Raw genomic sequence first — 27,788 nt, 5'->3', positions numbered from 1 at the left:
TGACACATCCTTCTTCAAACGAGGCTTGTGGAGAGTATGAGTTTGTAAGTCCATGGGCGACGGTAACCACTCAACATTAGGTGGGCCGCATGCTCGTCTGCCTACAAGGGCAATAAAAAAAAGTTTGATCACAAGTCGCCGAAAATTCCGATTCTATAATTGCAAATGAAAAATATCGGTGCCATTATTTGTGCTGCCCATTTTTACACAATTCAAATGTTTATGATACTCATTAGCTACAACGATAGTGACGACCTTTCCAAGGTATTACTTACAATAAATGATCCGTCATGAATGATGATGCATTTCTAAATAGCGATGCACTAAACATCTGTGTAAATAGTCTATGTAAATATTCCGTATAGACGAAACCGATTATTATAGTGACGCATCGACTGAAACGCTAAAATTTACACAATTTTCTTTATTCATTGTAAACTTACAAAATCAATTGACATACAACGGAAAATAATAATTTAATTGCATAATAAAATGCAAAGAAATTCGATTAAATGTTTATTGTACTGAATTGAAATGGCGGAAAAATGCACCATATGAGTCGACTATTATCAAAGCCGGCAATGTGACTTTTGGACAATTATTGGTAAATCAGAAAAACGAATTATTGACTTTGTATTCCATTGGCAGTCACAAAACTCTTCTAAACGACATCTTAGATAAATAATAGGTTAAGTATTAATCTTTATTTAATGCAGGTTTTGAACCGTATTCTTTGAAGGAGACGATTATATTCAAATCAGTCTGTATTGACTTATCAATAACATTTTTTTGTCCAAATGCACAGATTGCCACCTTTGATAATAGACGACTCATATATACTTTAATATGCAGTATAATTGCATTTACACATACCAATATTTCGATTTTATATTTGCATTTTTTATATTAGTAAAAATAATGTAGGTACCACACCACATACATACATATATTTTCCTAGGAAATACGAAGTTGGATTACAGAAATCATAGATTCATTTAATTAGTGTAAAATCATTAAACGGTGGATTCACATTAGCTTCACTTTCGAAATACATACACAGCTCCAAAATAAGATGTTTATTACAAGGATTAACCCGTGCGAAGCCCTGATTAATTACCTACATGTGATTTTGTTGATAATGGAACAAACCTAGATACTGGATTTGAAGGACACAGCGAAATAGAATATACGAAAACGCAGCAGGAAAACATCGTATCGCTTTATACTTGAAACTACGCTCTCTCTTTTTCGTCAATATTTTGTAATCAGAAATTAAAACGTTCCGACACGTTACAACCATGCAATTTTGATAAGTTTCTAACGACCAGAATGGCTAAATGGTCACTTACTTAAAAAAGTTTTTAAATAATCTCTTCCATAGACAAGAAAGTCGAAAAAGTTTTTACAGTTAGAAACCGAATTTGTATGAATGACAACACGGCAGTAAGTATTTTGCTCAAACTCTAACTTGCCTGCAGCGTATCCGATACCGCCATCGTTGTTGTATTTCGGAGGTCAGTTTCACGCTCCACCTAGCTATTTTTTTTTCAAAATTTGATACTTCGGACAAGTGCAATTTTAAAATGGTTTTACTCGATTGGTGATGACGTGACGAAAAACAAATACAGTAAAACCAATATGCCTTGACAACGTAGCATAGCACGCACAAATAAGTGTATCCGTAGTAATTAGGTATTTAATTAAGAGGATATTAAGCAGGCTCGAAGGACCATCACGAATAGAGCGAAGACTTCTTCACCTCATGATTCTTTTGTCCTACCAACTTAATTGAAATGCAAATGGACTTAGTAGAGGTTTCATAGACACGTTTATTCCTTTTTTTTTAATAATAATTTGTATAAAAGGGGTAAAGGCATACACTTTTTTCTTTTAATCATTACTATTTTTAGAATCTGAGGGTATTTATGAAAACAACGCTACATTCAATACTGAAGGTACGATATTTTTAAACACACAAGTTTAATACAAATGTATTGATAAAATGTATATTTTTTGAAAAGTTTTTTTTTAAGTTGTCAATAGTTATTATTGGTTAATTCCCAACGAAAGATTTATTGTATTTTTCTTTTATTTATTTCACGCGTTTACTACTTCGCAATCTCCTTCTATTAGGAATGGAATACGTACTGGATCTTCTTGATGATTCTAGAAATAAAGGAAAATAGCATTTATTAATAAATGTTGTTGGATTCATTTTTTTTCCTACCTATGCTGATGCCTTGAGAGGCTATATCAGTGTTACCCTAGCGTGTAGGTGAACTCAAGCCGGAGGTGTTGCCACCACTGGCCCTAGCAAGAGCAGTGCTTCGCAGAATCCGTCACCGGAACGGAAACGTGACCCACTAAGAAGATCCGGCGAGAAACTCAGTGGGCTAATTTTAGTTTGGACCACTGGTTTTACTGCTGCCCACAGACATCACAATGCGAATCGCCTTCAGACGCGTCGTCGAAGTCTTAATTATATTGTGTAATAGTATTGAAGGGTGCTCAATCTAGATCTGGAAATGATTGCTTCGTAGTGAAAATAGGCAGCGTGATGATACCTACTCGTGTGCACTCACACAACGTCCTGCTAACAGTAATTACACCAAATAAAGATTTTTGTGGGTTTGATTTTTATTCCTACATCGTTGAAGTCATTTGCGAACATGAGTTAAGTATATATTTCCTTAGAAAATTTGCTCCCTGCCTACAATATTCAAACTAGAGGGGCCGCGAGAAGGTTATTGGAGGTAGCAATTTTTTTTACTCTTCGGTTCATATAGTTTCTCTAAATACACCACTCCTAGGGAGTTGCCAGATTTTCTCTCTACCGAAGTGGTCGTAGTCGAAAAAAGTTTGAGCACCACTGTTCTAGGCCACAACGACTTCCATTGCTTGCCCGTTAACTGCAATAGTATTTTGAACGGTATCAAGTAAACCTTTGCTAACTGCTAAGTTACGGTATGTACACTTACTCGATTTATTAGCTGGCTTGACACCTTCAGTGATCTTCACTTCTTTTTTAATCTTCTTACCTGCAACTCTTTTCTTAAGTTTCGATTGTTCATTACTCTTACATTCTAATACTACTTCTTTCTCATCTGTGCTGCTAGCCTTTTGTCGGGTGCATCGTGTCGTCAGAACTAATTCCGGCTTCTGTTTGGATCTAGTTGATCTTGTACATCTAGGTTCAATTTCAGTCTCTCTCTTAAAACCATTCTGCTGTTTTAATACTTCGATTTTCTCTTTCGCTTCTCTCCTTTCTTTCATTCTGTATATTTTGACCATGGCCGGCGTGTATCCGTCTAAATGAGTCGTATGATCGTGTTCTTTTGTACTTTTATCTTTGCCGAGTGCCTTCTTCCTGAACGCGGCCAGAACTTCTTTCATGGCGTAGGTAGGGTTCTTGTTTTGTAGGTAATCTTTTTGCATCAGAGGCGACTGTGACGAATCGCTGTTCTCTGACACTTCTGAAAGTTTTCTAATCCTATATTTGCATGTGCTGTCGTCGTCAAATTCCTCGGCTACTGTTCTCTCTTTCGCTCTTATTATGTCTTCAGGGTTACCTGCTAGTACTTCGGCCCAAGAGAATTGCCGTGCGGATCCCATGAAGTTTCCAAATTTGCCAATACTATTCCTGTGTCGGCCTTTGCGTTTCTGTACTATCTTCTTTTTCGATCTCAAATTTTTCGGTGATAACTTCTTCCCGAATATGTCGTGGGGCATCAGCGATTTTCTGAGTCGGGCCACTAAATCCGCGTCCGAGACGAAAAAGTTCCTAGACGCACACGGCTTGCGGACGCCGTCACGCGACGAGTTCAAAGTTTGCCTTAAAAGTTCTAATTTCAAGTCATTTTCTAACGACCAAACGTTCTCGCGCTCGTGCGGTTTTTTTATGCCATTCCGTGCCAGAAAGTTGGGTGGCGTGTTTTTTCGTCCAAACTTTTTGGTGTAACTGAGCTTTCTATTCATGGGCGACATTGAGAGTTCTATAAAATTGAGGCTCTCCTTTTCTGAGCATCCATTTTTCAGCAGTTCACTCCTGAATAAACTTCTACAGTAATCATAATCCGGCTTCTCGGGGAAATCTAAACTGGTGACGTATTCTAAATATTTCTCCATGAACTGAGGGTAGAATTCAGTTTTGAAGCAAGTTTTGAGCAGCAACTTTATGTCGCCCATGAAATTCTTTTTCAAGGCATGAACTAGATCCGGTTCAGCCAGAACTTCAGACGTTTTCCAAGGTAAAGTCCCGGTTAACCAGTCGAGTAAATTGTATCCAAGCGTTTCGAGATCAGACCTCCTGGAATGAGCTCCGATATGGGAGTCTCTAGAGCTGTACTCCAAAGTACCGTCATGGGCTTTTCTAGCGTCCATTCCAAAGTCCTTGTGCTTTCCGTCGGAGTCCAAGAACTTCGAGGCCAAACCAAAATCCAACAGGTAAATAAGGCCGTTCGATTGTGACAAAACAGCTTCTTGGTATATTTCGTCGGCTTCATTACAGTTACTGCCCGCTTTCAATCTAGCATTATTATTCTTTTTAGTTTCACGAAACTCCTTTGTGGTGCGTATCAAGTTTTTGTTACCGAAGTCATCTATCAGCTTCTGGTACGACTGATCCGAACAAACCGAACTGTTCATGTCCTCGTAGTTGACATAGCTCGACAACTGACGGAGATTGAACGCGTGGTGCCTGTGGAGGGTCCTACTATCTCTATCCGAGAGTATCTTCCGAAGTTTATTCTTCACTGTAGTCAGCTTTCTGTCGCTCTCCTCGTCCGACTGATTAGGACTCCTGTAGCTGATTTTAAAGTCCTCATCGTCATAATAATTCGAATTCCTAGATTTTCCCGGCTTAGCCCGTCTGTGCTTCCCGGAGAGAACCGCCACTTCCTTCGTTTCCTTCTGGTAAGAGGGGGTCGATTTCAATACCGGTATTTTACCGATTCTCGTGCCGTCAAAACCTAACATTAGATTGGAGCTTTTTATATCAGAATGAGTGTACCCTTGATGATGAAGGTACTCTAGAACGTCTAGTATTTGTATGGCCAGTACGAGGACGTTTTTCAAGTCGAGAACGCGTGTCCTGCTAATGATCTTGTGTAGGTCAACGTCGTAGCGAGGTAAGACTAGGAATCTATATTTCACACCGCTGTTCTCGTCTGTGAACGATCCGCTAGCAATGTACACCGGCATGCCGAGACGTTTTTGCTTTTTTTCTAATCTCCATGATTTAACTGTTAAATAAATTACCCGATTAACTTTTTTGCTGCATATCACACAATTTGCACGTTAATTAGTTTGCGATGATGAATTAAAAAATTAAAATATCTCAATACTCTGTATACATTTTGATATTATTAATCAAGATTCATTAAAAAAAAAGAAAAAAATTAAATCCTTTTTTTTGTCAAAATTATTAATGATATACATTTATATTATATATGATATTGACAAGTCAAACCATTATTAACACTTCACTCGCGGGTTTGAAGGAATTTTTTTTTAAAGAAATCAGCCGTTTTTGTTAATTTTTCTGTTACTATTTACATATATTCTTTATGAATAAATTAAATGTAGCTCCTAGACATAATTATACACTAAAACTTACCTTTAGCAGCTTGGGCAGTTCTAATAAGGCAATGTATTTCAACAAACAAGGGACCATTGGTGTGTGGTTCAATTTTAACCACATATCTTGCATTGAATTTGGTCACCTCGTTGTCTACGTCATCTGATGCTAAGTAAATCCTACCAAAACTTCCTCTACCTGTGAAGAGATATATTAATTGAGTTGGAGTGTAAAGTACAGAGCAGTCATTATAAAGCAACAAGATTTAGATATAAGCAGAGCAAAGTAGAGATGATGTTTTAAGTGGAAATACTTTATTTGACTGTTATTGGAACGATTTTATGCACACTGCTTTGAAAAGGCTTTATATACACCTCCTATAGCTACCACTAATACTAATTACTCGACAGTAAGTCTATTTACTTCTTTTTTATCTAATCTTGGTTGTAACTACCCTTCATTCCAAACACTTCAACTGTACGATGAGTGCTCATGAATAGTTGTTACAGTTCGGCTCATTTTAGTTTGAAGAGAAAAATAATGTTATTTATCGGTAAAATATAATTGTGAATTATAAACAAACTGAGCATCAGAGTGTATTTCTATCAGAACTAGTGAATAGTCACATCACAATGTTTATTACAAAAAATCTGGGCAAGACGATTCTATCATATGATGATTATGAGCTTACCTACATGCACAATAAAGAAAAAAAAGCACATTAATTTGCAAGATATGTATTTGAGACTAAGTATCCTGCAAATTAATCACAAATGTAAAATTTGAAAGATAAAAAAACTTTACATAATAATATGTACACATTATTATGCACTGACTTTAAACTGTTGTCTATTACATATTTGTGTAATAAACAAAAGGTAAATATACCCATTAAAAAGTTGCGTATAATTAGTTGAAGCGGATAGTCAAGTTACAAAACCAGTTTAGAATACAAGCAGTGTCGTTAACTTTCTTGTGTGTGGTGTGTTTTAGAAAGATGTGTGGAAACAAAATTAATAGTTGTTATATGAAATATACGTTAGACGGAATTGCAATTATTGTGGGGCAATTTTCCCTTTTATTTGCCAATATGATATAACTGGAACATACAGTATTCATTAAATCGTAATATAATAATAATAATTGGATAATACGTGAGGAGGTTTCTCACTCTGGAGTCCTAACCACTGGTGGCTTGTGTCGTAGATACCGCCATCAGCGGTAATCTATTTTTATATAGTGTTTTTTAAAAATTGTATTTTTAATATCTTTTTAAAAAAATATTATGTAATTAATAAGATTTTAAATAAATATAAATAATAATAAATAATAAATATTTACTAACAATCACGCCACGTTAACTGGTCCCGTGATAAGTTCGTAAAGAACTTGTGTTACAGGTACCAGATAACGGATATAAATGTAAGATTTTTATTATACACATACATATATTTAATAGACATCCATAACTCTGGAAAAGACATTTATATTTATCATAGAAATATCTTCCCTTGGCGGGATTCGAACCCGCGACCACCTTGTGTAGTGACCATGTCACTTACCACTACACCAGACGGCTATATATACATAATATTTTTTTAGGCACTAAAAAAAATATTATGTAACTCTGTTTAAGTAGAGTTTACTATCTAATAAAGATTATTATATTTATGTGTAACATTAATACAATCAAAATTACACTAGGTGTTTAGCACTGTTCAAGGCCCTTAAACCTAGCCCAAATAGTGGATGTGTAGTTGTTAATACATGTTGATTAGGCCTTAGTTTGAAAGGAATATCCTGGGCTTCAAACTCAAATACATGATTGTTCTACATCAGAATCAATTTGCGGGTACTCATGGCCCTTCAAAATTCCAATACAATGGTGTCAGTATTTTTTTTATTGTGCTTTCATTTTCTTTTTTCGTAATGTAGAAATACTTCACATCAGAGATCAGTGAGATGGTGGAGCCCACGCATGTAACACAATATAATGTTAGCTTATTATGTTACATATTCACTAATTGGAATTACAAGACATTAAATTATCATTTTCCTAATATATTATCAAAATATTAGGACATATTGTGTTACACGTAACTAGAAATTGCATAACTAAATGTGAGAAATTAAAACAATAATGTATTTTACAGCTACATTGACTATATATTTTAATACGCTTTTATTAGCTTCAAACATATGTATGTTTGTAACGGAATCTTTTAACATGATTTTGACCCCCTTGAAAACGTCGAATTAACTCGAAATCTTGTATACTTATTAATGACCGATGACAATTCAATATTTTAAAAAAATTAAAAATTCAAATTCAACCAAAAAATTAAAAATAAATAATAGTTTAAAAAAACTAACAAAATACGCATTTATTAAAAATTCAGCTAAAAAATTTAAAATAAATTTTAATAAATTTGAATTAAAAATAGTGTAAGAAAAAATTATTTTATTGTAAAAAAAAAGTGGGGTGCATGGTATCAGTAGTTATAAATATTTTATGAACAGATATGAGTAGAAAGGTTATTTTGATAATATCCTGAAAAGCAACCCATGCTTTTTTAAATCATTTTTTCTTACACGTTTTAATTCAAATTTATTAAAAATTTATTTTAAATTTTTTAGTTGGATTTTCAATAAAAGCATATTTTGTTCGTTTTTTTAAACTATTATTTATTCAATTCAGAAAGCAACAAGCAATAATTTTGTCCATCACGTGAATACTTTTTTCAGATATCACCAATTTCGTTTGAAAAATTTGTTTAGCCTTTGACTGCCACGTAAGGCACTGGATTCCTCCGTAGCGGTCAATAGGTCATCTTATTTATTTTGGTGTTTAAATATTTATGTTCTTGGAATTTTGCAAATTTCATATTGAAATCCAACCTTAATCATTTTAAAATCCAATTGTTTGTTGTACTCAGTGTAAATGATGAACTTTATATAACATAGCTAGCTACCTTTCGTTTAATACACGGATGATAAATAACCCAGTAAAGTTTTGTGCAAAATATTATATTTTTGAATATACTTTTCTTAGATTTATAGGTGAAAGAACCTATTAGGATTTTAGACATTATCAGGATACTGTATAACAACCCTACATATACGTATGTGAATACGTGAGGTTGATATCTCAATTCAACTATTCAACATTTCAAACCGGAGAGGTATTGGTAAATGTGGTCTTACAATACTTACCTACCATATCACTATTATGTAGTTAATTAGATTAAAAATTTTGTATAACAGTATAGAAAAGTAGCTCAAGTTTTTTAAGTATTTTCATGGTTTTACGACATAGTTTTATTTTATTGTTTATAGGGTCAGCAAAACAAATATTGTTTATCTATGGAATCTATCTGATCTTACTATGCTTTGGAGTTGGTTACTCCTATTCTGTAAATTCGAAACACTCACCAATGGGCTTCCCGATCCGCCATTTCTTGAGCTGAATGTCTGTGAATACAATACCCGGCGGTAATGCCTCGTCGTCACAGAAACTCACGTCCAGACTGGAGGTTTCATCCTCTAAAGTCTTAACTTTCTTCTTCGGGTGTAAAGGCAACTGAACAATATCTGGTGCCCGCCGCGGCATTCCAACAGACAATAACTTTTGAATATTTGCCTTCCAAACTTTTACCAACCGTATCACGGTAGATTCTACAAAACAATCACGTAAAGACAATTTACGAATCTAATAATATGCAGCAATCCTACATCAGTATTTATTGAGTTAAGTTCTTAAGTAACATTTAATGTGATTTAAACAGTATTATTATTATTGATTTTCTATCTTACCTGAATGTTTATGAATTCAGTCCGTAATGTCCCGTTAGTTACTTTATTTGTTAATAATGAATCACTTTCAGGAAATTTTCATTCATTACTAAATTCTTAGTCATGTAAACTTGACGTACTCCGTTAAATTTACAATATCATTTCAGCAGAAATAACAACTGATTGATCGTCAGCCATGTTGTTAGTGTTTTTTTTATTATTTTACGAATGGCCGTTTATATCTCGACTTTTTAGCAATCTTAGTTCCGTTGTACTTTAAAAAATACTCACTTTCTTGGTAGTATCCACTATAATAACAAAGACGATGTACTAATTTAGGAAATATAATTAGGGAATACAAAATAAATTTAGAATTACAATTTTAATGCCACTTTATTCACTCTTTAAAGTAAAGTCGGCTGTCAAAAGGAGGATTTACCAGCACTGGGAACATTAAAATAATTACTTTCAACATTAGATGTGCTTAATTTACAATATTTCCTTTTCGATATAATGAGCTTAATTTATTTATAAAATTTTTGGTCAGCTCTATCAAATGTTAATTGTAGTCGATTTTACTTAATAGTCGAACGCCTAAACCACTATATTTTATTTTTATTTTTTCGAAAATCATTCTGTGGATTTCTTGTTCCTGAGCGTTAAATAATTTTGAACAATTATTTGATATCATCTTGAAATTCGCTAGCAGTTTACCTTCGGGATTTATTCGAAGTTGTGTTAATGTCGACAATAGATGTCATATCCTACGATATATCATTAGATGAGCAAGGTAACATTTACACATACTAATATATATCAATCATAGATAAGAAGTACTATTAATAATACACTTAATATTTAAATACCAATGGCGTTAAGCTGGTTCGTATTATGACGTTAATTCAAAAACGCATGATTAATGAAACAGTTTCCACGCATTAAGGCGCTCGCTCTTCTTACTTGAATAGCTTTCAGAGTGGTTGTTCTGCATTAGCATCACAATCAGCGTGAAAATCTGGATTAATTGAAGAGATGGCGATACCAACAGAAAGCTACTGCCAAGTACTAAGAATTATTCGCTTCTAGCAAAGCAAATATTGGAACGAAAGACTAAAGAATTAACGACAGAAATATGCTATTTCTATTATATATTTCTATTTTTCTGTATCGTTTTGTTGAATTAAAACCGCACGTTTAATTGACACAATTTTTTTTCAGAAATTATATATATGTACTTAAGTAGTATTATTTTTGATATTTGTATCTTAACTTGTAAACATACATTAATATGTATTAGAAATTTAAATTTACGGTACGGTACGATGCTACCACAAAACATTAACAAAATTGACACTATGTTTTCCTACTGCATACGTTTTAGAATTTACTACACTCAATATGGTGTGGCGCCATAGCGTCGCACAAAATTAACGTATTCCTACTGCCTCGAATCGAGAATATACTACTTACTCATGTAGGTTCAGTGCAATGGGCCCCTGTGTACACAATGACCGCGCTGTGTTTGAATGTATATAGTTAGTTATACTGCCAACAGTTACATTACCGTGCCTACCTACTGGCGTTTCATTCACTCGCTAATTCACAGCTGACCGTGAGGCCGCGTCCCTCGCTCCGGCCGCAGCTCGCGATGTTTACGCTTGTCAACAAATAAACAAAATGAGATGTGTTTTGTGATAAATAAAACTAATCTGTGTTTTGTTTTTCTTGTTTTTTTTTATATGTAATAATTTCAAAGGTATCATAATCTATGTTATGTTGTCTGTATTGAGTGCACGAAGATGGATATTGGTAACGGTGATTCAGACCATTCTATGACCTGGGAGGATTTTTTTGGTTCGTATTTATTTCATTGATTTGGTTGCAAGTTTTTTTTTATATCTTCTGATAACTTACATGACAATTTAAATATATTTACTGATACTTGTTCCAGTTTTAAATCTTATTGAAATCTTATCAGTTTTAATTACACCACTACTTAGTTACTTACCGGGGTTATTTCCTTTTTCTAGTTTGTAACGACTTTTTTATGAGTTATTATTCTCAGTATTAGGTAGTATGTAGTAGAAAATATAAGTTAAAAAGAATAGGTAGGCATACTAACATAAAGTTAGTACCTAGGTATTAGTGTTTTAATACGCTATGTCTATATCTAGGATTAAGTCAGTGTTTTAATATTCAATGTAACATGTAACTAGTGCTGATTTTTTAACATATCGCATTGCATGAAAATAGAAATACTAGTAGGTTTAATGATAACTTTTTTTTACTTCGCGATAATCGATACGTAATAAATTCTTGGCTTTTATTAATTTTTAATAATAAATAATTAATTTTTATTTATTAGGGATTTTAAACATAATATTTATTAACTTTAAAATTACGAAATACATCGTTGTACGGATAGCGTGACGTCTATTTTTTTGACAATTAATGTCAAAAAAATAGACTTGACTACAACATTTTTTATAGGTGTGATTTGAAACTGAAATGAATACGGAGCTTGTAACTTTCTCACTACCAATTAAAGTGAAATTTTGAAAAACCTTTGTCTGAGTAAAAATACAATAAACGGAATAGCAGAGTAAATAAAAGAATACCATTTTACTAATAATTTAATTATACCCATACTTACTATTTTACGCAAAATAGAAATCCAAGAGCCCAGTACCTTATAAGTTTTTTCTTGTAAATTTCCATCCGTAATAACTCATTAGTTGAGAGTACCTGTAACTATGATTATTTACTTTGAAATAAGTGTGTATGTACTCGAGATAATGATTCTTGTTATCTGTGGCATGCGTTTGTGATAAAAAAGTGAGCAACAATGGAACTGGTTTGTGCCATTAATGAAAAGCTTCCCTTAATCTTATTTATATAAAAAAACACAATTTATATCTTTGGTTTTAATAGTGATACCAACGAAAAAAAAAAAAATCAATCAAGTATGATTCAGAACCAGAATGATTCTCGCTTTTCGCGATTCGTAAACATTATTAAAACACTAATTTATGTGTATTATCTATGATTATAACTATTTTTACAACAGACAGACAAACGTTCATACATCAAGTTAATGAAAGACTTTAAAAAAATCATCATCAAAATTATAGTTTGATACGAGCAGTGGAAGCCAAAACAGCCATTAGGCATTTGAAAAATGATTTTACAAGCTCATGTATTGTTTACATTGAAGAAACTATAATAAGCAAACTTTTCTGTCCCAAATGCCACCTAAAGGTTTCAAATTTCGTGACCGACAGATGGATATAATTTACATCGGCTACGGAATCAAATAATTTTACACGATCATAACTTCAAAAAAAGTTACGCAAATGTGTAATGTGTGTAAATAAATTAAAAATAACGTATTCAGTCAGTTCAGTTAATTTAACTATAATATACTAAGAGAGATGTCGAAAATCGATTTAATTGGGTATTGTTAACACTATTAAAGTAAAACAAAGTAACACTAAAAAAGAGTGACCAAATTATTTCTTTGAGAACTTTGCCAACAAACTTTGAACCCCAAAAAAAAAGTTAATGCATCATTGCATAAAATGCGTCTGTGTTGCCGGTTTCTAAAATATAGATGGCAGATACATAAACGTATTACAATTTTCTTCGACACAAAATGATTTACTTTGGCCGCAAAGGGACCGATAAGTACTATAATAATTTACATCCTTTGCCTGCATAGGCTTGTCTCAGTAAAAACACAGACTCAATTAACAGAATAAATATATATATATTTTAATAATAATTTAATTATACCCATACTTACTATTTTACGCAAAATACAAAATGGTTTACATTGACCGCAAAGGGACCGATACGTACCTACTATAATAATTTACATCGTCTGTGTTTTGGTTTATTCTTGCGAAATAATAGTTGTTGACTAAACATTTGTAGAGCAACGTTCGCATTGCGTGCTCGAGTTACAAAGCCTTTGTACGGTAATGCTGTTTTAAGTTCGTGTACATAATATATAAAAATATACTAACGATAAAACATTAAAAACTTTGCTATTAATACAAAGGAGGTTTTTTTTTTTGCTAGTACAGGAGGTGGTTACCGAAAACCACAGATATCAACAACGTAAATGCCATCACTCACCTTGAGACGTTAGTTCTATGAGTACTATATCGAATACAATAGTACTAGTAATAGAGATATATAGAGCATATATATGATAGAGATACAACGGCTACATCCTTCAAATCAGACGGCATTATTGTCATATAGAAATAGGCAGAATGGTCATACGCATCCGTGCGGGCACACAAGACGCTTTAACATCAGTATTAAAGGTACATTCGCGTCGTATCATCGTTTTTTTCTTTTTTTTTCTTACCTAAGCTGATGGTCTAGAGAGACCATATCAGCGTAATCTTAACTAGCAGGTGAGCTCACGGGTCTCAAACCTGACGATGTTGCTAACACGAACCCTAGCAAGAGCCGCGCTTCGAAGAGTCTACCAGCGGATCGGAAACGCGACCCACTGCTAAAATCCGGCGAAAAACTCAGTGAGCTGTGTCTGTGGATTAATTAATTTACTTGCCGAGCCTTTCGTTGCAAGCGACGGGTTCGGCGAGGACGATGACCGGTGCTTGGGGTACCCTAAAAGCACCGGTAATGGATCGGGAGGATCCGAAATGACGTGTTTTGGGCGATGTTGACTGTTTACCATTTGGTCCGCAGGATCGGCTATGCCGTTTCCAGCGACCACGATGAGGGTATTCTTGTGTCGTGCCGCTTTATCGAAGTGGGTATCTTTTGAACAGCATAATAATTAGGTACACAGAATTGAAGATGGCGAAATAGCATAAAAAGTCTTCGTTTCCTTCTATTTTCCGTACTCAACCTCACCCGACCAGTTGAGTGCGCGACTCTTGCGCCGACCACAGGTGACTGGGAGAAGGGCAGGAGAATAATGTATTCACGTTCAAAGAAAATGGTTACGCAAAGCACAGGATACATTCCGTGTGCTTAATGCGAGTTTTTTAACGTTCTCGATATCGTAAAAGTTAACTCAAATTTGTATGCAGTTGGAACAGCTCGCTCCATACAGATTTGAGTTAACTTTTACGCTATCGAGAACGTTAAAAAACTCGCACTAAGCACACAAGTGTATGACATATTTCACGTATTTGGCTTTAAGGTGCAATTTGACTTCGAACTGAAGAGGGTCTTTTGGGGTAATCGAAGTCGTCGTGGCCTAAAGGATAAGAGGCCTAGTATACTCCAATCGAGTCATACGAATGTAGCGGTGTTCGAATCCCGCAGTCAGGTGTAAATTTTTCTAGTGAAATACACACTCAACCTATGTTCACAGATCATTTCCACGATGAAAGACTAGCATCGTGTTATAAAAATCAAACCCACAAAACTTGTAATATGCGTTATTATTAAAGAATTAAGACTTGGACTTCAAACCTCAGTGAGTGACAGTATTAATGTTGCGATGCCAATGGACTCCGATAACCAATTAATATCAGGAGAGCGGTAATAAAAAATATGTAATGGTTTTTTTTATGATTGAGGGATTACTGATCCGGAGACCTTTGCAGTTTGCCAAGGACAGGATATTTTATGTAGTGTGCGAGTCAGTTCCGGAGTGCGACTATAGTTTCTTCTTTGATCAATAAATAGGTAAAGAGTGCAAACAAACGCTTCTCTTACCGCACTGAAAGTGATTAAATATTAAGTGATAAAATACTTTTATTTATTTTTATTCAAATAGATTCGATGAAGTATTATAAAATGCATCTATAGTCAACGAATATATATTTTTACTAGCTGACCCGGCAGACTTCGTAGTGCCTCAATCGATAAATAAAAGACCTAAACTTTTGTATAAAATACGTTTAAAACAAACAAAAGGAGTCCGTCCCACGGGGGGACACATCAAAGGGAAAACAAAATTGTTATTTTTATTTAATTCCGATTATTTTCATATTTATGTACCTTTTAAACCTTCTCTGGACTTCCACAAATAATTCAAGACCAAAATTAGCCTAATCGGTCCAGTCGTTCTCGAGTTTTAGCGAGACTAACGAACAGCAATTCATTTTTATATATATGAGTCGACTATTATCAAAGCCGGCAGTCTGACTTTTGGATAATTATTGGTAAATCAGAAAAACGAATTATTGACTTTGTATTCCATTGGCAGTCACAAAACTCTTCGGAACGACATCTTACATAAATAACAGGTTAACTATTAACCTTTATTTAATGCAGGTTTTGAACCGTATTCTTTGAAGGAGACGATTATGTTCAAATCAATCTGTATTGACATATCAATAACATTTTTTTGTCCAAATGCACAGATTGCCACCTTTGATAATAGACGACTCATATATAGATTATTATCTGATATTTAGATCTTTTTTTATTAGTTCCTAGATGTATACATCACTTGATCTATTGCGCGTTGTGGCCGGGACGTTGAGACCGGAGGAACGCGATATCGGCAACGCAAGACGTGTCCTCCGATTTCACAGACACGAGGCTGTAATGTCAACTGAATCACATCGTCTTTTAATCCTTTTCGTATTTCGCCTTTATATTCTTCTCTCAAACGAAAATCGAATCGAAAAAATGACATAAATTAAGACTATTTTATGAATTTATTAACTTATAGTCAGTTACCTAGTTAAAATACGATATAAACATTTGATAATGATAATTAAAATAATGATTCGAGTAGCCTTGTAGATGTTTATCAACTTACTTAAATGTAATAAATGTTTTTAAATTGTTAGCGTGTGGTTAAATTATCATTATCACTGCGCCAATCTGATCGTCGATTTAGTGGATAAATAAATATCTGATATTATTATATCGTTGACTTTCGTGAGAGTCATCTTCAAATTAAGGCCTAATTTAAATATTTTACTAGCAGATGACTATTTTTTAATAAATTGTGTTTTTTAGAAATTATATTTAAATACGAATTACACATTGATAAAATGATGAAATATGAATAATATTTTTCGATCTTACCGACAGAATAATAAAAAATATGAACTGATTATTTAAAGAAAAAATCAAAATTATCGATAAAGTTGATTATTGAAAACACGAATAAAACAACATTTTCTGTATACTAAATTTTATATTAAGAAAATCGTTGGAGCCGTTTCCGAGATTCAGATTATCTATAACTAGTCAGGTCATAAGTATTGTCACACAGTAAAAACTTTTCTTTTAGAATGCTGGCCACAAAAAAGTTTATTGAATTCGAATATCGAATTGTTCATGACAATAAAAATGTATACTTTTAGAATTTTACTCATTTTTAAATATGGAGTGGACGCTTAAAGTAGACCGTGTTGCAGTTATTGCGTTGCATCGTTGCGGTTACGCGCCAATTCAAATTTTTAACATACTGAAAAATTTGAATATAACCAAAAGATTCGCTTATCGTACCATTAAACCATACAATGAAGACTCTAGTGTAGATGACAGGTCAAGAAGTGGTCGCCCTCGGTCTGTTAGGACTCCAGCAGTGATAAAAGCTGTGAAGGCGCGAATTCAAAGAAATCCCAAACGTAAGCAGAAACTGTTGGCCCTTCAGATGGGGTTAAGCAGAACCACGGTGAAAAGGGTGTTAAATGAAGACTTAGGGCTTCGGGCATATCGAAGAAAACCAGGACATCGTTTGAATGCTCGTCTAATGGACCTGAGACTGAAGAGACGCCGCGCTTTGTTGAAGCGGTACGCGGGAAAAAAATATCGGGAAATTCTTTTTTCGGATCAAACAATTTTTACCGTAGAAGAGAGCTACAACAAACAAAATGATAAGGTGTACGCACACAGTAGTGAAGAAGCGAGCAACCGTATTCCGCGTGTCCAACGAGGTCATTTTCCATCCTCGCTCATGGTATGGTTGGGAGTTTCTTATTGGGGCTTAACAGAGGTACATTTTTGTGAGAAAGGCGTAAAAACGAATGCAGTTGTGTATCAAAATACAGTCCTGACGAACCTTGTGGAACCTGTTTCTCATACCATGTTCAATAACAGGCACTGGGTATTCCAACAAGATTCAGCGCCAGCTCATAGAGCGAAGAGCACACAAGACTGGCTGGCGGCGCGTGAAATCGACTTCATCCGGCACGAAGACTGGCCCTCCTCCAGTCCAGATTTGAATCCGTTAGATTACAAGATATGGCAACACTTGGAGGAAAAGGCGTGCTCAAAGTCTCATCTCAATTTGGAGTCACTCAAGACATCCTTGATTAAGGCAGCCGCCGATATTGAAATGGACCTCGTTTGTGCTGCGATAGACGACTGGCCGCGCAGATTGAAGGCTTGTATTCAAAATCACGGAGGTCATTTTGAATAAACTTTAGTGTCATAAGAATCTATGTTTTGTTAAGTTCATTTTGGTATATGAATGGTTACATAGTGAATAAACTTGTTTCAATTATTTTACATTAAACATGTGACAGAATTTATGACCTGACTAGGTATATTTATATACAAGAATTACTCGTTTAATGATATAAGATTATAATACTCTTAAAACATGTTTCATGTGCTGTGCAAATTAATTATCAACGTGTTTAGTACGTGTGTTCACTGAGAATTTCATTCTAGGAAGCTGACTTTGACAAATTTTAAATTTTTTACATTCTCAAAAACAATATGGCGCCAATTCCGATTGATGTCGGTGGTTTGATCGCAGCGCCATTGCTTCGGAAGCCTATATATATATATCATGTAGTACCCGCTGTACCCGTCCGCTTTGCCGGGCACTGAAAATTAACATTATTATTTCTCACCCCCACAAAGATTCTCATCATTAACGCCCCTGCAACTGGTGTAGGGAGTCCAACACTCATAAACATTAGCCTATCCATTAAGTACATATATTTTCTACATTTGTATGGATCAGCTTGTTGGACTACTAAAGTGGCGGATGAAAGGCGATTGCATGCAGCAGGGATGCGAATGTTGCGATGGATGTGTGGAGTAACAAGAATGGATAGAATACGGAATGAATATGTTAGAGGAAGTCTGAAAGTGGCCCCTGTGACATAGAAGCTGAGAAGTGCGCGTTTGGGATGGTATGGACATGTGATGAGACGAAATGAAAATGATGTTGGTAAGAAAATCTTAACTATGAATGTGGAAGGATATAGAGGAAGAGGTAGACCTAAGAAGAAATTGATGGATTGCGTGAAAGCCGATATGGGTAAGAAGGGAGTGAGTGAAGAAATGGTATATCATAGAAGAGTATGGAAGGAGAAAACATGTTGCGCCGACCCCAGGTAACTGGGAGAAGGGCAGGATAATGATGATGATTTTCTACATGGATACCAAGTTTCAAGTCAATCGGATGCATGGTTCAGTAGTTATAACGGAAAATCCGTAGAAACCACTGTAGATTTATATATTAGTATAGATGTAACACGTCATTCAATTCTGTTAACGTTCAATGTCTAATCTGATATTTCTCAACAAAGAGGCTCATTTAAACGTCAATGATCTTATACAATTTATTATCTGTTTCCTACTTAAATCACGTCACTTAAATCAATCTAACAGATTCAAGAAAAAAACTATTTTATTCAATGAACTTTTTTTAAAAAAATTTTTATTTTTTTTATTTTTTATTGCTTACATGTGTGGACGAGCTCACAGCCCACCTGATGTTAAGTGGTTACTGGAGCCCATAGACATCTATAACGTAAATGCGCCACACACCTTGAGATATAGTTCTAAGATCTCAGTATAGTCACAACGGCTTCCCCACCCTTCAAACCGAAACGCATTACTGCTTCACGGCAGAAATAGGCGGGGCGGTGGTACCTACCCGTGCGGACTCACAAGAGGTCCTACCACCAGTAATTACGCAAATTATAATTTTGCGGGTTTGATTTTTATTGCACGATGTTATTCCTTCACCGTGGAAGTCAATCGTGAACATTTGTTGAGTACGTATTTCATTAGAAAAATTGGTACCCGCTAGCGGGATTCGAACACCGGTGAATTGCTCGATACGAATGCACCGGACGTCTTATCCTTTAGGCCAAGTCGACTTCAAATTCAATATTTTTAGATAGTTTATAACAAAGCTGCAATCTATTTCAGTTTGTTTCTCCATTGACTTTTAAATCACACAATCGATTTTGATACTGTTTTCACGAATTGAAAAAGCAATAAACGAGGAAATTTTGTGTATATAATTTGTAAATTTTTTGGACAAAATATCTGGACTATGTTAGGTAAAATAAACTATTTTCGCTTGCATAAATTGTTATCTCTACAAACAACTTGCCAGTATACGAATAGTGTCGGGTAGTCCGGATCTCGGATCCGGAAATATTTGTACATAGATTAGTTTCGGATATATTGAATGACACAAACGGATTTAACCTAAATACCAAAACGTGTCTTTTATCAAAAACAAAAGCGATCCTTTCTTTGAATGCAAGACAAAAAAACACGAATAACGTAACTAATAGTACTGTGTATCATTTTACAAAAGAGTTGAGTTTAAAGAGCGTGAAATATCAAATTTCAAAATGGTGGTTATTCGTTTTGGGCGCGGATACGTTCAGTAGTTAAACATATTCAAATATAATTTAGTAAATAGTAAATTAATTTAGGAGTATGTAGTAAATTGAGTAAATTTTATTTTAAATAAAGCAAGTCCAGAATAAATAAAGATAAGAAGAAAATAAAAGAAACAAAAAGAGATTAACTTGCAAAACGTCAAGCTTCCATTTTTAATTTCTCATCACGACTCTCCCATGACGTTGTGTGTGACATCTTGAGTAATTTTGTTTTAGGTTTTATTTTTTACAGATGTCGTTCAGTCGTGTATCATAAAAAAAACAAAAACTTTATAATATGTATTTTATAATATATAATTGATTGAGAAATGTTAGGAATGATTCAGGCTTATCTTTTATTGTGGTTAGCCATAACCAGGTAGGTAAGGTTTCTTATATCTCAGAAAACATTGAGTTCGTTAATAGAACAATACCTACTTACGCCTTGTTTAATTATTTATTAAGAAAATTAACGAATACCATAGAGTAAAAATATAATTAATGTATAAAAAAATATAATTAAGCTTATCAATTGCTTTGATCATAGATGTTAATATGTGGAATGTGATATTTACCTATAAATTGTTTTTATTTTTTTATGCGTAAAATAGTAATATCATTATATTGATTGATAAGATAGCCTATTGCACTTTTTATGATAACGTTTTCCATTTTTCTTTAATTTTATTTCCATATATTTGAAGTCGTCGTGGCCTAAAAGATAAGACGTTCGGTGCATTCGTGTTGAAGCGATGCACCGGTGTTCGAATCCCGCAGGCGGGTACCAATTTTTCTAATGAAATACGTACTCAACAAATGTTCACGATTGACTTCCACGGTGAAGGAATAACATCGTGTAATAAAAGTGAAACCCGCAAAATTATAATTTGCGTAATTACTGGTGGTAGAACCTGTTGTGAGTCCGCGCGGGTAGGTACCACCGCCCTTGCCTATTTCTGCCGTGAAGCAGTAATGCGTTTCGGTTTGAATAGTGGGGCAGTCGTTGTAACTATACTGAGACCTTACAACTTATATCTCAAGGTGGGTGGCGCATTTACGTTGTAGATGTACGTGTCTATGGGCTTCAGTAACCACTTAACATCAGGTGGGCTGTGAGCTCGTCCACCCATCTAAGCAATAAAAAAATAAAAAAAAAACATAAACATGTATGCTACTCTAATCCTAATTAAAGTTAGTGCAATTAATTTGATAATTTAGGCCATCATCCACTGACGAATACGATTTCCCTTTGAGGATTGAAGGGGTTCATGATCAGTTTAACACATCAGCATTAACCGATTGAAGAAACTTAGGCTATCTCTGGGTTGTGCTCTGTTTGCCCCGAAAACGTAAATACGATAGTTCTTTAAACAGTAAGTTATAAACGTAAGCTATACAAATATGGATAAAAAAACACACGTCCGCACGTGTAGATACCACCACCCCGTCTATTTCTGCCGTGAAGCAGTAATGCGTTTCGGTTTGAAGGGTGGGGCAGCCGTTGTAACTATACTGAGATCTTAGAACTTATATCTCAAGGAGGGTGGCGCATTTACGTTGTAGATGTCTATGGGCTCCAGTAACCACTTAACACCAGGTGGGCTGTGATTTCGTCCACTAATCTAAGCAAAAAAAATAAAATAAAAAATAAAAATAATAAGCTATACAAATATAGATAAAAAAAACAATTGAATTTTATTGAAAGAGCCATTTTGTTTAACATATATTTTTATAGGTTATGTTTCAAAAATGTTAACGCTTCTCTTACAAGGTTAGATAATAAGTAATATTATAATACGTGCCTGAAACTAAATATTTCATCGCGGAGTCAAAGAGCCGTGATCTGTAGACCACTGGCCTAGACCAATCATTCCGATAGAGGCACCCGTCACGCGCGGACGTGCTCATCGACCACTCGATCGCCCGGCCTTTGTTCGCCCGGCTTTTGTTAGCCCGGCCATTGTTCGCGCGGCCTGTGTTCGTGGTACATCTGCCGACTAAGTGCTCTTCCTGGAAGTTTTTATTTGTTTTGTTTCCTTTTGTTATTTCTGTGTTCGTGGTACATCTGCCGACAAACTGTCTTCCTGGAAGTGTTTAATTGTTTTGTTTCTTTTTGTTATTTCCGTTTTGTTGTGATTTTTCTTTGTCCTGCAGTAATCGTGCCGCATCGCCACCTGTGTTCAATAGAACCGCTCAGGTCCGAGAAGTTGGGGCCTCGCCGCAAGGCGAGTGTTTTCTAAGACCCAGGGTAGCCCCACCTGGGCACGTAGACATCATGGACGCTGTATTTGCGGAATTTCTCCGGCTTCGCTACCCAAAGCTCACTTCCGAGTTTCAGGCCTTCAAGGCCGATCACACTGCGAGCCCTCTCGTGGACTCCACCGAGCTCGCTGCTCCTGCGTCGCCTGTACCTGCGTGCAAAGCTTCTGCATCGAGCACCGCAGCCTCCGTCGTGCCTGCCGTTCCCGCGTCGCCTATACTGGCGAGTAAAACTGCTGCGTCGTCCGCCGTGGTCACCGTTCCAGCAGCGCGATCATCCGCGGCCTCCGTCGCGCCGTCCAAAACACCTACTCGTAGGTCACCTGCGCCCGCCTCCTCGTCCTCCGACTCTGACTCGGAGATGGAGGTCGACCTCGCTCCCGCCTCATCGACAGATGGATTCACCCTGGTGCAAAAGGGTAAGAAGCGTGCCGCGGAGTCTCGAGCTCCCGCGGCCGCTAAAATTAGCAAAGCCGCGAACGCGTCGCGCCCCCGCCCTCAGACTCCCGTTGCGCCTCCAGCCCGTGCCACTCCGTCGCCGCGTCCGGTGGCACAAAATAAAGCCCAGACCCCTCCCCCGGTAATCCTTCAAGAGAAGGCAGCTTGGGAACGAGTTTCCCTGGCCCTTAAGGCCAAAAATATCAATTTTACGAATGCCCGTAACCTCGCGAACGGCATTCAAATTAAGGTTCGAACATCCGACGACCATAGGGCCCTCTCTTCTTACCTCCGTAAGGAGCGTATAAGTTTCCACACATATACGCTCCAGGAGGAGCGCGAACTCCGTGCCGTTATACGTGGCATCCCTAAAGAGTTGGATGCCGAGCTCGTCAAGGCCGACCTTCTCGAACAAGGCCTACCGGTTAACTCCGTACACCGCATGCACACAGGCCGCGGAAGGGAGCCATATAATATGGTTCTCGTCGCCCTCCAGCCTACCCCCGAGGGTAAGCAAATATTCAACATCCGAACGGTCTGTAGCCTTTCCGGAATCGCAGTCGAAACCCCACACAAGAAAGGCACACCTAGCCAGTGCCATAACTGCCAATTATACGGGCATTCTTCCCGTAACTGTCACGCGCGCCCCCGATGCGTCAAGTGCTTAGGCGATCACGCCACGGCCCTATGCACTCGCGATCAAAAAACCGCGACAGAACCGCCTAGCTGCGTCCTGTGTCGAACACAGGGTCACCCCGCAAATTACCGCGGATGCCCCCGAGCCCCGAAAATAAATCGCCGCGTCGCCCGCCAAAACCGCCTCCGAGCTTCCGGCCCAGACATCAAAGCCTCGGCACCCTCTGTGTCGCAGGCTAAGCCAGCGTTCGTTCCGGCGCCGGTGCCCAGTGTCTCGGCCTGGGCGAAACCGCTGCCGTACATGAACACGGCTACAACTCCCTCCTCCGCGATTCGTCCCGCCCCCGCGACTCGTCCCTCTCCCGCGAATTGCCCTCCGACTGCGTCCGACAATCTCGCTTTAGCGATCGACTTCTTTCAGTCGATCAACTTTGAGCGCGTTAACGCTTTGGGCGACGCCATTCGCTCTGCCTCCACTGCACAGCACTTTATCGCCGTTGTGCAAGAATACGCCGACGTATACGCGTCATTAAATACGTACGTCCTCCCCTCACTCCGCCGGTAATCAATGGCGTATATAAGTAGAATAAAGCCCCTATCCGTAACGATAGGATTTTTTAACGCTTACGGTCTCGCAAATCAGCGTGATCAGGTTTCTGACTTTTTGCGTGACCATCAAATTGATATCTTTTTAGTGCAGGAGACCCTACTTAAGCCCGCGCGCCGTGACCCTAAAATCGCGAACTATAACATGGTCAGGAACGACAGGCTCTCTGCTCGTGGTGGTGGTACCGTCATTTACTATAGAAGAGCCCTGCATTGCGTCCCACTCGATCCTCCCGCGCTCGCTAATATCGAAGCATCAGTGTGCCGAATCTCACTGACGGGACACGCGCCGATCGTTATCGCGTCCGTTTATCTTCCACCGGATAAGATCGTTCTAAGCAGTGATATCGAGGCGCTGCTCGGCATGGGGAGCTCTGTCATTCTGGCGGGCGACCTAAATTGTAAACACATTAGGTGGAACTCACACACCACAACCCCGAATGGCAGGCGGCTTGACGCGTTAGTCGATAATCTCGCCTTCGATATCGTCGCTCCGCTAATCCCGACTCACTACCCGCTAAATATCGCGCATCGCCCGGATATACTCGACATAGCGTTATTAAAAAACGTAACTCTGCGCTTACACTCGATCGAAGTAGTTTCAGAGCTAGATTCAGACCACCGTCCCGTCGTTATGAAGCTCGGTCGCGCTCCCGATTCCGTTCCCGTCACGAGGACTGTGGTGGATTGGCACACGCTGGGCATCAGCCTGGCTGAATCTGATCCACCATCGCTACCGTTTAGCCCGGACTCTACCCCGTCTCCTCAGGATACCGCTGAAGCCATAGACATCTTAACGTCACACATCACCTCGACATTAGATAGGTCATCGAAACAAGTTGTAGCGGAGGACTTCCTTCACCGCTTCAAATTGTCCGACGATATTAGGGAACTCCTTAGAGCTAAGAACGCCTCGATACGCGCCTACGACAGGTATCCTACCGCGGAAAATCGTATTCGAATGCGTGCCCTACAACGCGACGTAAAGTCTCGCATCGCCGAAGTCCGAGATGCCAGATGGTCTGATTTCTTAGAAGGACTCGCGCCCTCCCAAAGGTCTTACTACCGCTTAGCTCGTACTCTCAAATCGGATACGGTAGTAACTATGCCCCCCCTCGTAGGCCCCTCAGGCCGACTCACGGCGTTCGATGATGACGAAAAAGCAGAGCTGCTGGCCGATACATTGCAAACCCAGTGCACGCCCAGCACTCAATCCGTGGACCCTGTGCATGTAGAATTAGTAGACAGTGAGGTAGAACGCAGAGCCTCCTTGCCACCCTCTGATGTGTTACCACCCGTCACCCCGATGGAAGTTAAAGACTTGATCAAAGACCTACGTCCTCGCAAGGCTCCCGGTTCCGACGGTATATCCAACCGCGTTATTAAACTTCTACCCGTCCAACTCATCGTGATGTTGGCATCTATTTTCAATGCCGCTATGGCGAACTGTATCTTTCCCGCGGTGTGGAAAGAAGCGGACGTTATCGGCATACATAAACCCGGTAAACCAAAAAATCATCCGACGAGCTACCGCCCGATTAGCCTCCTCATGTCTCTAGGCAAACTGTATGAGCGTCTGCTCTACAAACGCCTCAGAGACTTCGTCTCATCCAAGGGCATTCTCATCGATGAACAATTCGGATTCCGTACAAATCACTCATGCGTTCAACAGGTGCACCGCCTCACGGAGCACATTCTTGTGGGGCTTAATCGACCAAAACCGTTATACACGGGAGCTCTCTTCTTCGACGTCGCAAAAGCGTTCGACAAAGTCTGGCACAACGGTTTGATTTTCAAACTATTCAACATGGGTGTGCCGGATAGTCTCGTGCTCATCATACGGGACTTCTTGTCGAACCGCTCTTTTCGATATCGAGTCGAGGGAACCCGCTCCTCCCCACGACCTCTCACAGCTGGAGTCCCGCAAGGCTCTGTCCTCTCACCCCTCCTATTTAGCTTATTCGTTAACGATATTCCCCGGTCGCCGCCGACCCATTTAGCTTTATTCGCCGACGACACGACTGTTTACTATTCCAGTAGAAACAAGTCCCTAATCGCGAAGAAGCTTCAGAGCGCAGCCCTAGCCCTAGGACAGTGGTTCCGAAAATGGCGCATAGACATCAACCCAGCGAAAAGTACTGCGGTGCTCTTTCAGAGGGGAAGCTCCACACGGATTTCCTCCCGTATTAGGAGGAGGAATCTCACACCCCCGATTACTCTCTTTAGTCAATCCATACCCTGGGCCAGGAAGGTCAAGTACCTGGGCGTTACCCTGGATGCATCGATGACATTCCGCCCGCATATAAAATCAGTCCGTGACCGTGCCGCGTTTATTCTCGGTAGACTCTACCCCATGATTTGTAAGCGGAGTAAAATGTCCCTTCGGAACAAGGTGACACTTTACAAAACTTGCATAAGGCCCGTCATGACTTACGCGAGTGTGGTGTTCGCTCACGCGGCCCGCACGCACATAGACACCCTTCAATCTCTACAATCCCGCTTTTGCAGGTTAGCCGTCGGAGCTCCGTGGTTCGTGAGGAACGTTGACCTACACGACGACCTGGGCCTCGAATCTATACAGAAATACATGAAGTCAGCGTCGGAACGGTATTTCGATAAGGCTATGCGTCATGATAATCGCCTTATCGTAGCCGCCGCTGACTACTCCCCGAATCCTGATCATGCAGGAGCCAGTCACCGTCGACGCCCTAGACACGTCCTTACGGATCCATCAGATCCAATAACCTTCGCACTAGACGCCTTCAGCTCTAGGAGCAGGCTTAGGGACCTCGGTAACCGTACTCGTCGAACTCGACAAAGAGTTCGCCGTGCAACCTAACCCATGAATCAGCTCGCTGAGTTTCTCGCCGGATCTTCTCAGCGGGTCGCGATTCCGATCCGGTAGTAGATTCATTCGCGAAGCAGCTGCTCTTGAGCTGTTAGGTCTCCTTCGGAGGCGCTCGGGTAGCTGTTAGCAAATCCCACCCCTCCTGGCTGAGCCTTTGCTCGCCCACCTGTCCTGGTGAAACTGGAAAGGCCTCCGGGCCACCAGTAATCCTTCAATCATAAAAAAAAAAAAAAAAAAAAAAAAATAGACCAATCAATAGATTCTAATGCGCCATCTGTCATTAGTCACTGATTATGAATGCGCTTGCGTGCAGTACTCTTAACTCACTGTGAGATGTCACGTCATTACGTTTCCTCCTGATCTATTAACGGTACTTTTAGGTACCTCAAGGACCGGTCACCAACCATCCTCGCCGAACCCGTCGCTTGCGACGAAGGGCTCGGCGAGTAAATTAACCCACAGACACAGCCCACTGAGTTTCTCGCCGGATCTTTTCGGTGGATCGCGTTTCCGATCCGGTGGTAGATTCCGCGAAGCACTGCTTTTGCTAGGGCCAGTGCTAGCAACACCTCCGGTTTGAGCCCCGAGAGCTCACCTGCACGCTAGGGTAACGCTGATATAGCCTCTCTAGGCTATCAGCATAGTTAAGAAAAAAAAAAGAAGGGCGATACTTGTTTCGTCTTTGGTTCGATCGCTGCCAAGCTTAATAGGATCATTGGTTAGGCCAATTCGAAGATCCTCTGAAAATTTTACCAAAATCGGACCGCCGTGTTTTTTATTTATTTTTTATTTTCTTTTATAATTGGAAGATTACTGGTGGCCCGGAGGCCTCTCCAACTTCACCAGGACAGGTGGACGATCAAAGGCTCAGCCAGGAGGGGTGGGATTTGCTAACAACTGCCCGAGCACCTCCGAAGGAGACCTAACAACTCAAGAGCAATTGCTTCGCGAATGAATTTACTACCGGATCGGAATCGCGACCCACTGAGAAGATCCGGCGAGAAACTCAGCGGGCTGATGCATGGGTTAGGTTGCACGTCGACCTGTT

At 38.6% G+C, this 27,788-nt stretch overlaps 2 protein-coding genes across 3 annotated transcripts in view; one reads left to right on the top strand and one right to left on the bottom strand.

The window, feature by feature from the left end:
- Positions 1–409: 409 nt before the first annotated feature.
- Positions 410–10,852, bottom strand: LOC101736511 (nucleosomal histone kinase 1). Of its 2 annotated transcripts, none has more exons than XM_062675686.1 (6): positions 10,650–10,852; positions 9,389–9,675; positions 9,008–9,250; positions 5,615–5,773; positions 2,979–5,240; positions 410–2,166 (listed from the first exon to the last, which is right to left on the bottom strand). In XM_062675686.1, exons 3-6 carry the CDS (start codon positions 9,183–9,185, stop codon positions 2,093–2,095), a joined length of 2,673 nt encoding a protein of 890 aa, XP_062531670.1. In that variant the 5' UTR covers positions 9,186–9,250; positions 9,389–9,675; positions 10,650–10,852; the 3' UTR covers positions 410–2,092. The 2 variants fall into 2 exon arrangements, with proteins under 2 accessions (XP_062531670.1, XP_004923113.1); XM_004923056.5 differs by having other exon boundaries at positions 9,389–9,641; positions 10,650–10,831.
- Positions 10,853–10,957: 105 nt separating this feature from the next.
- LOC101744544 (uncharacterized) overlaps positions 10,958–27,788 on the top strand; it is a 142,831-nt gene continuing 126,000 nt past the window's right edge. The window contains exon 1 of the mRNA XM_038020080.2: positions 10,958–11,221. Within this exon, the coding sequence (XP_037876008.1) occupies positions 11,167–11,221 (55 nt within the window). The 5' untranslated portion in view covers positions 10,958–11,166. The remainder of the gene's footprint in view (positions 11,222–27,788) is intronic.

This window comes from Bombyx mori, chromosome 24 (genome assembly GCF_030269925.1).
Source record: "Bombyx mori chromosome 24, ASM3026992v2".
NCBI classification, from domain to species: Eukaryota; Metazoa; Arthropoda; class Insecta; order Lepidoptera; family Bombycidae; genus Bombyx; species Bombyx mori.
This window is presented reverse-complemented; position numbering and strand designations above follow the sequence as displayed.

Bases quoted from the DNA above. Each gene is read 5' to 3' on its own strand.
- LOC101736511 (XM_062675686.1), bottom strand. From the start codon at position 9,185: ATGCCGCGGCGGGCACCAGATATTGTTCAGTTGCCTTTACACCCGAAG. The intron at 5,774-9,007 runs GTGAGTGTTTCG...ATCTCTTCACAG, and splicing joins GCGGATCGGGAAGCCCATTG to GTAGAGGAAGTTTTGGTAGG. The intron at 2,167-2,978 runs GTAAGTGTACAT...CTTTATTTCTAG, and splicing joins CAAGCCAGCTAATAAATCGA to AATCATCAAGAAGATCCAGT.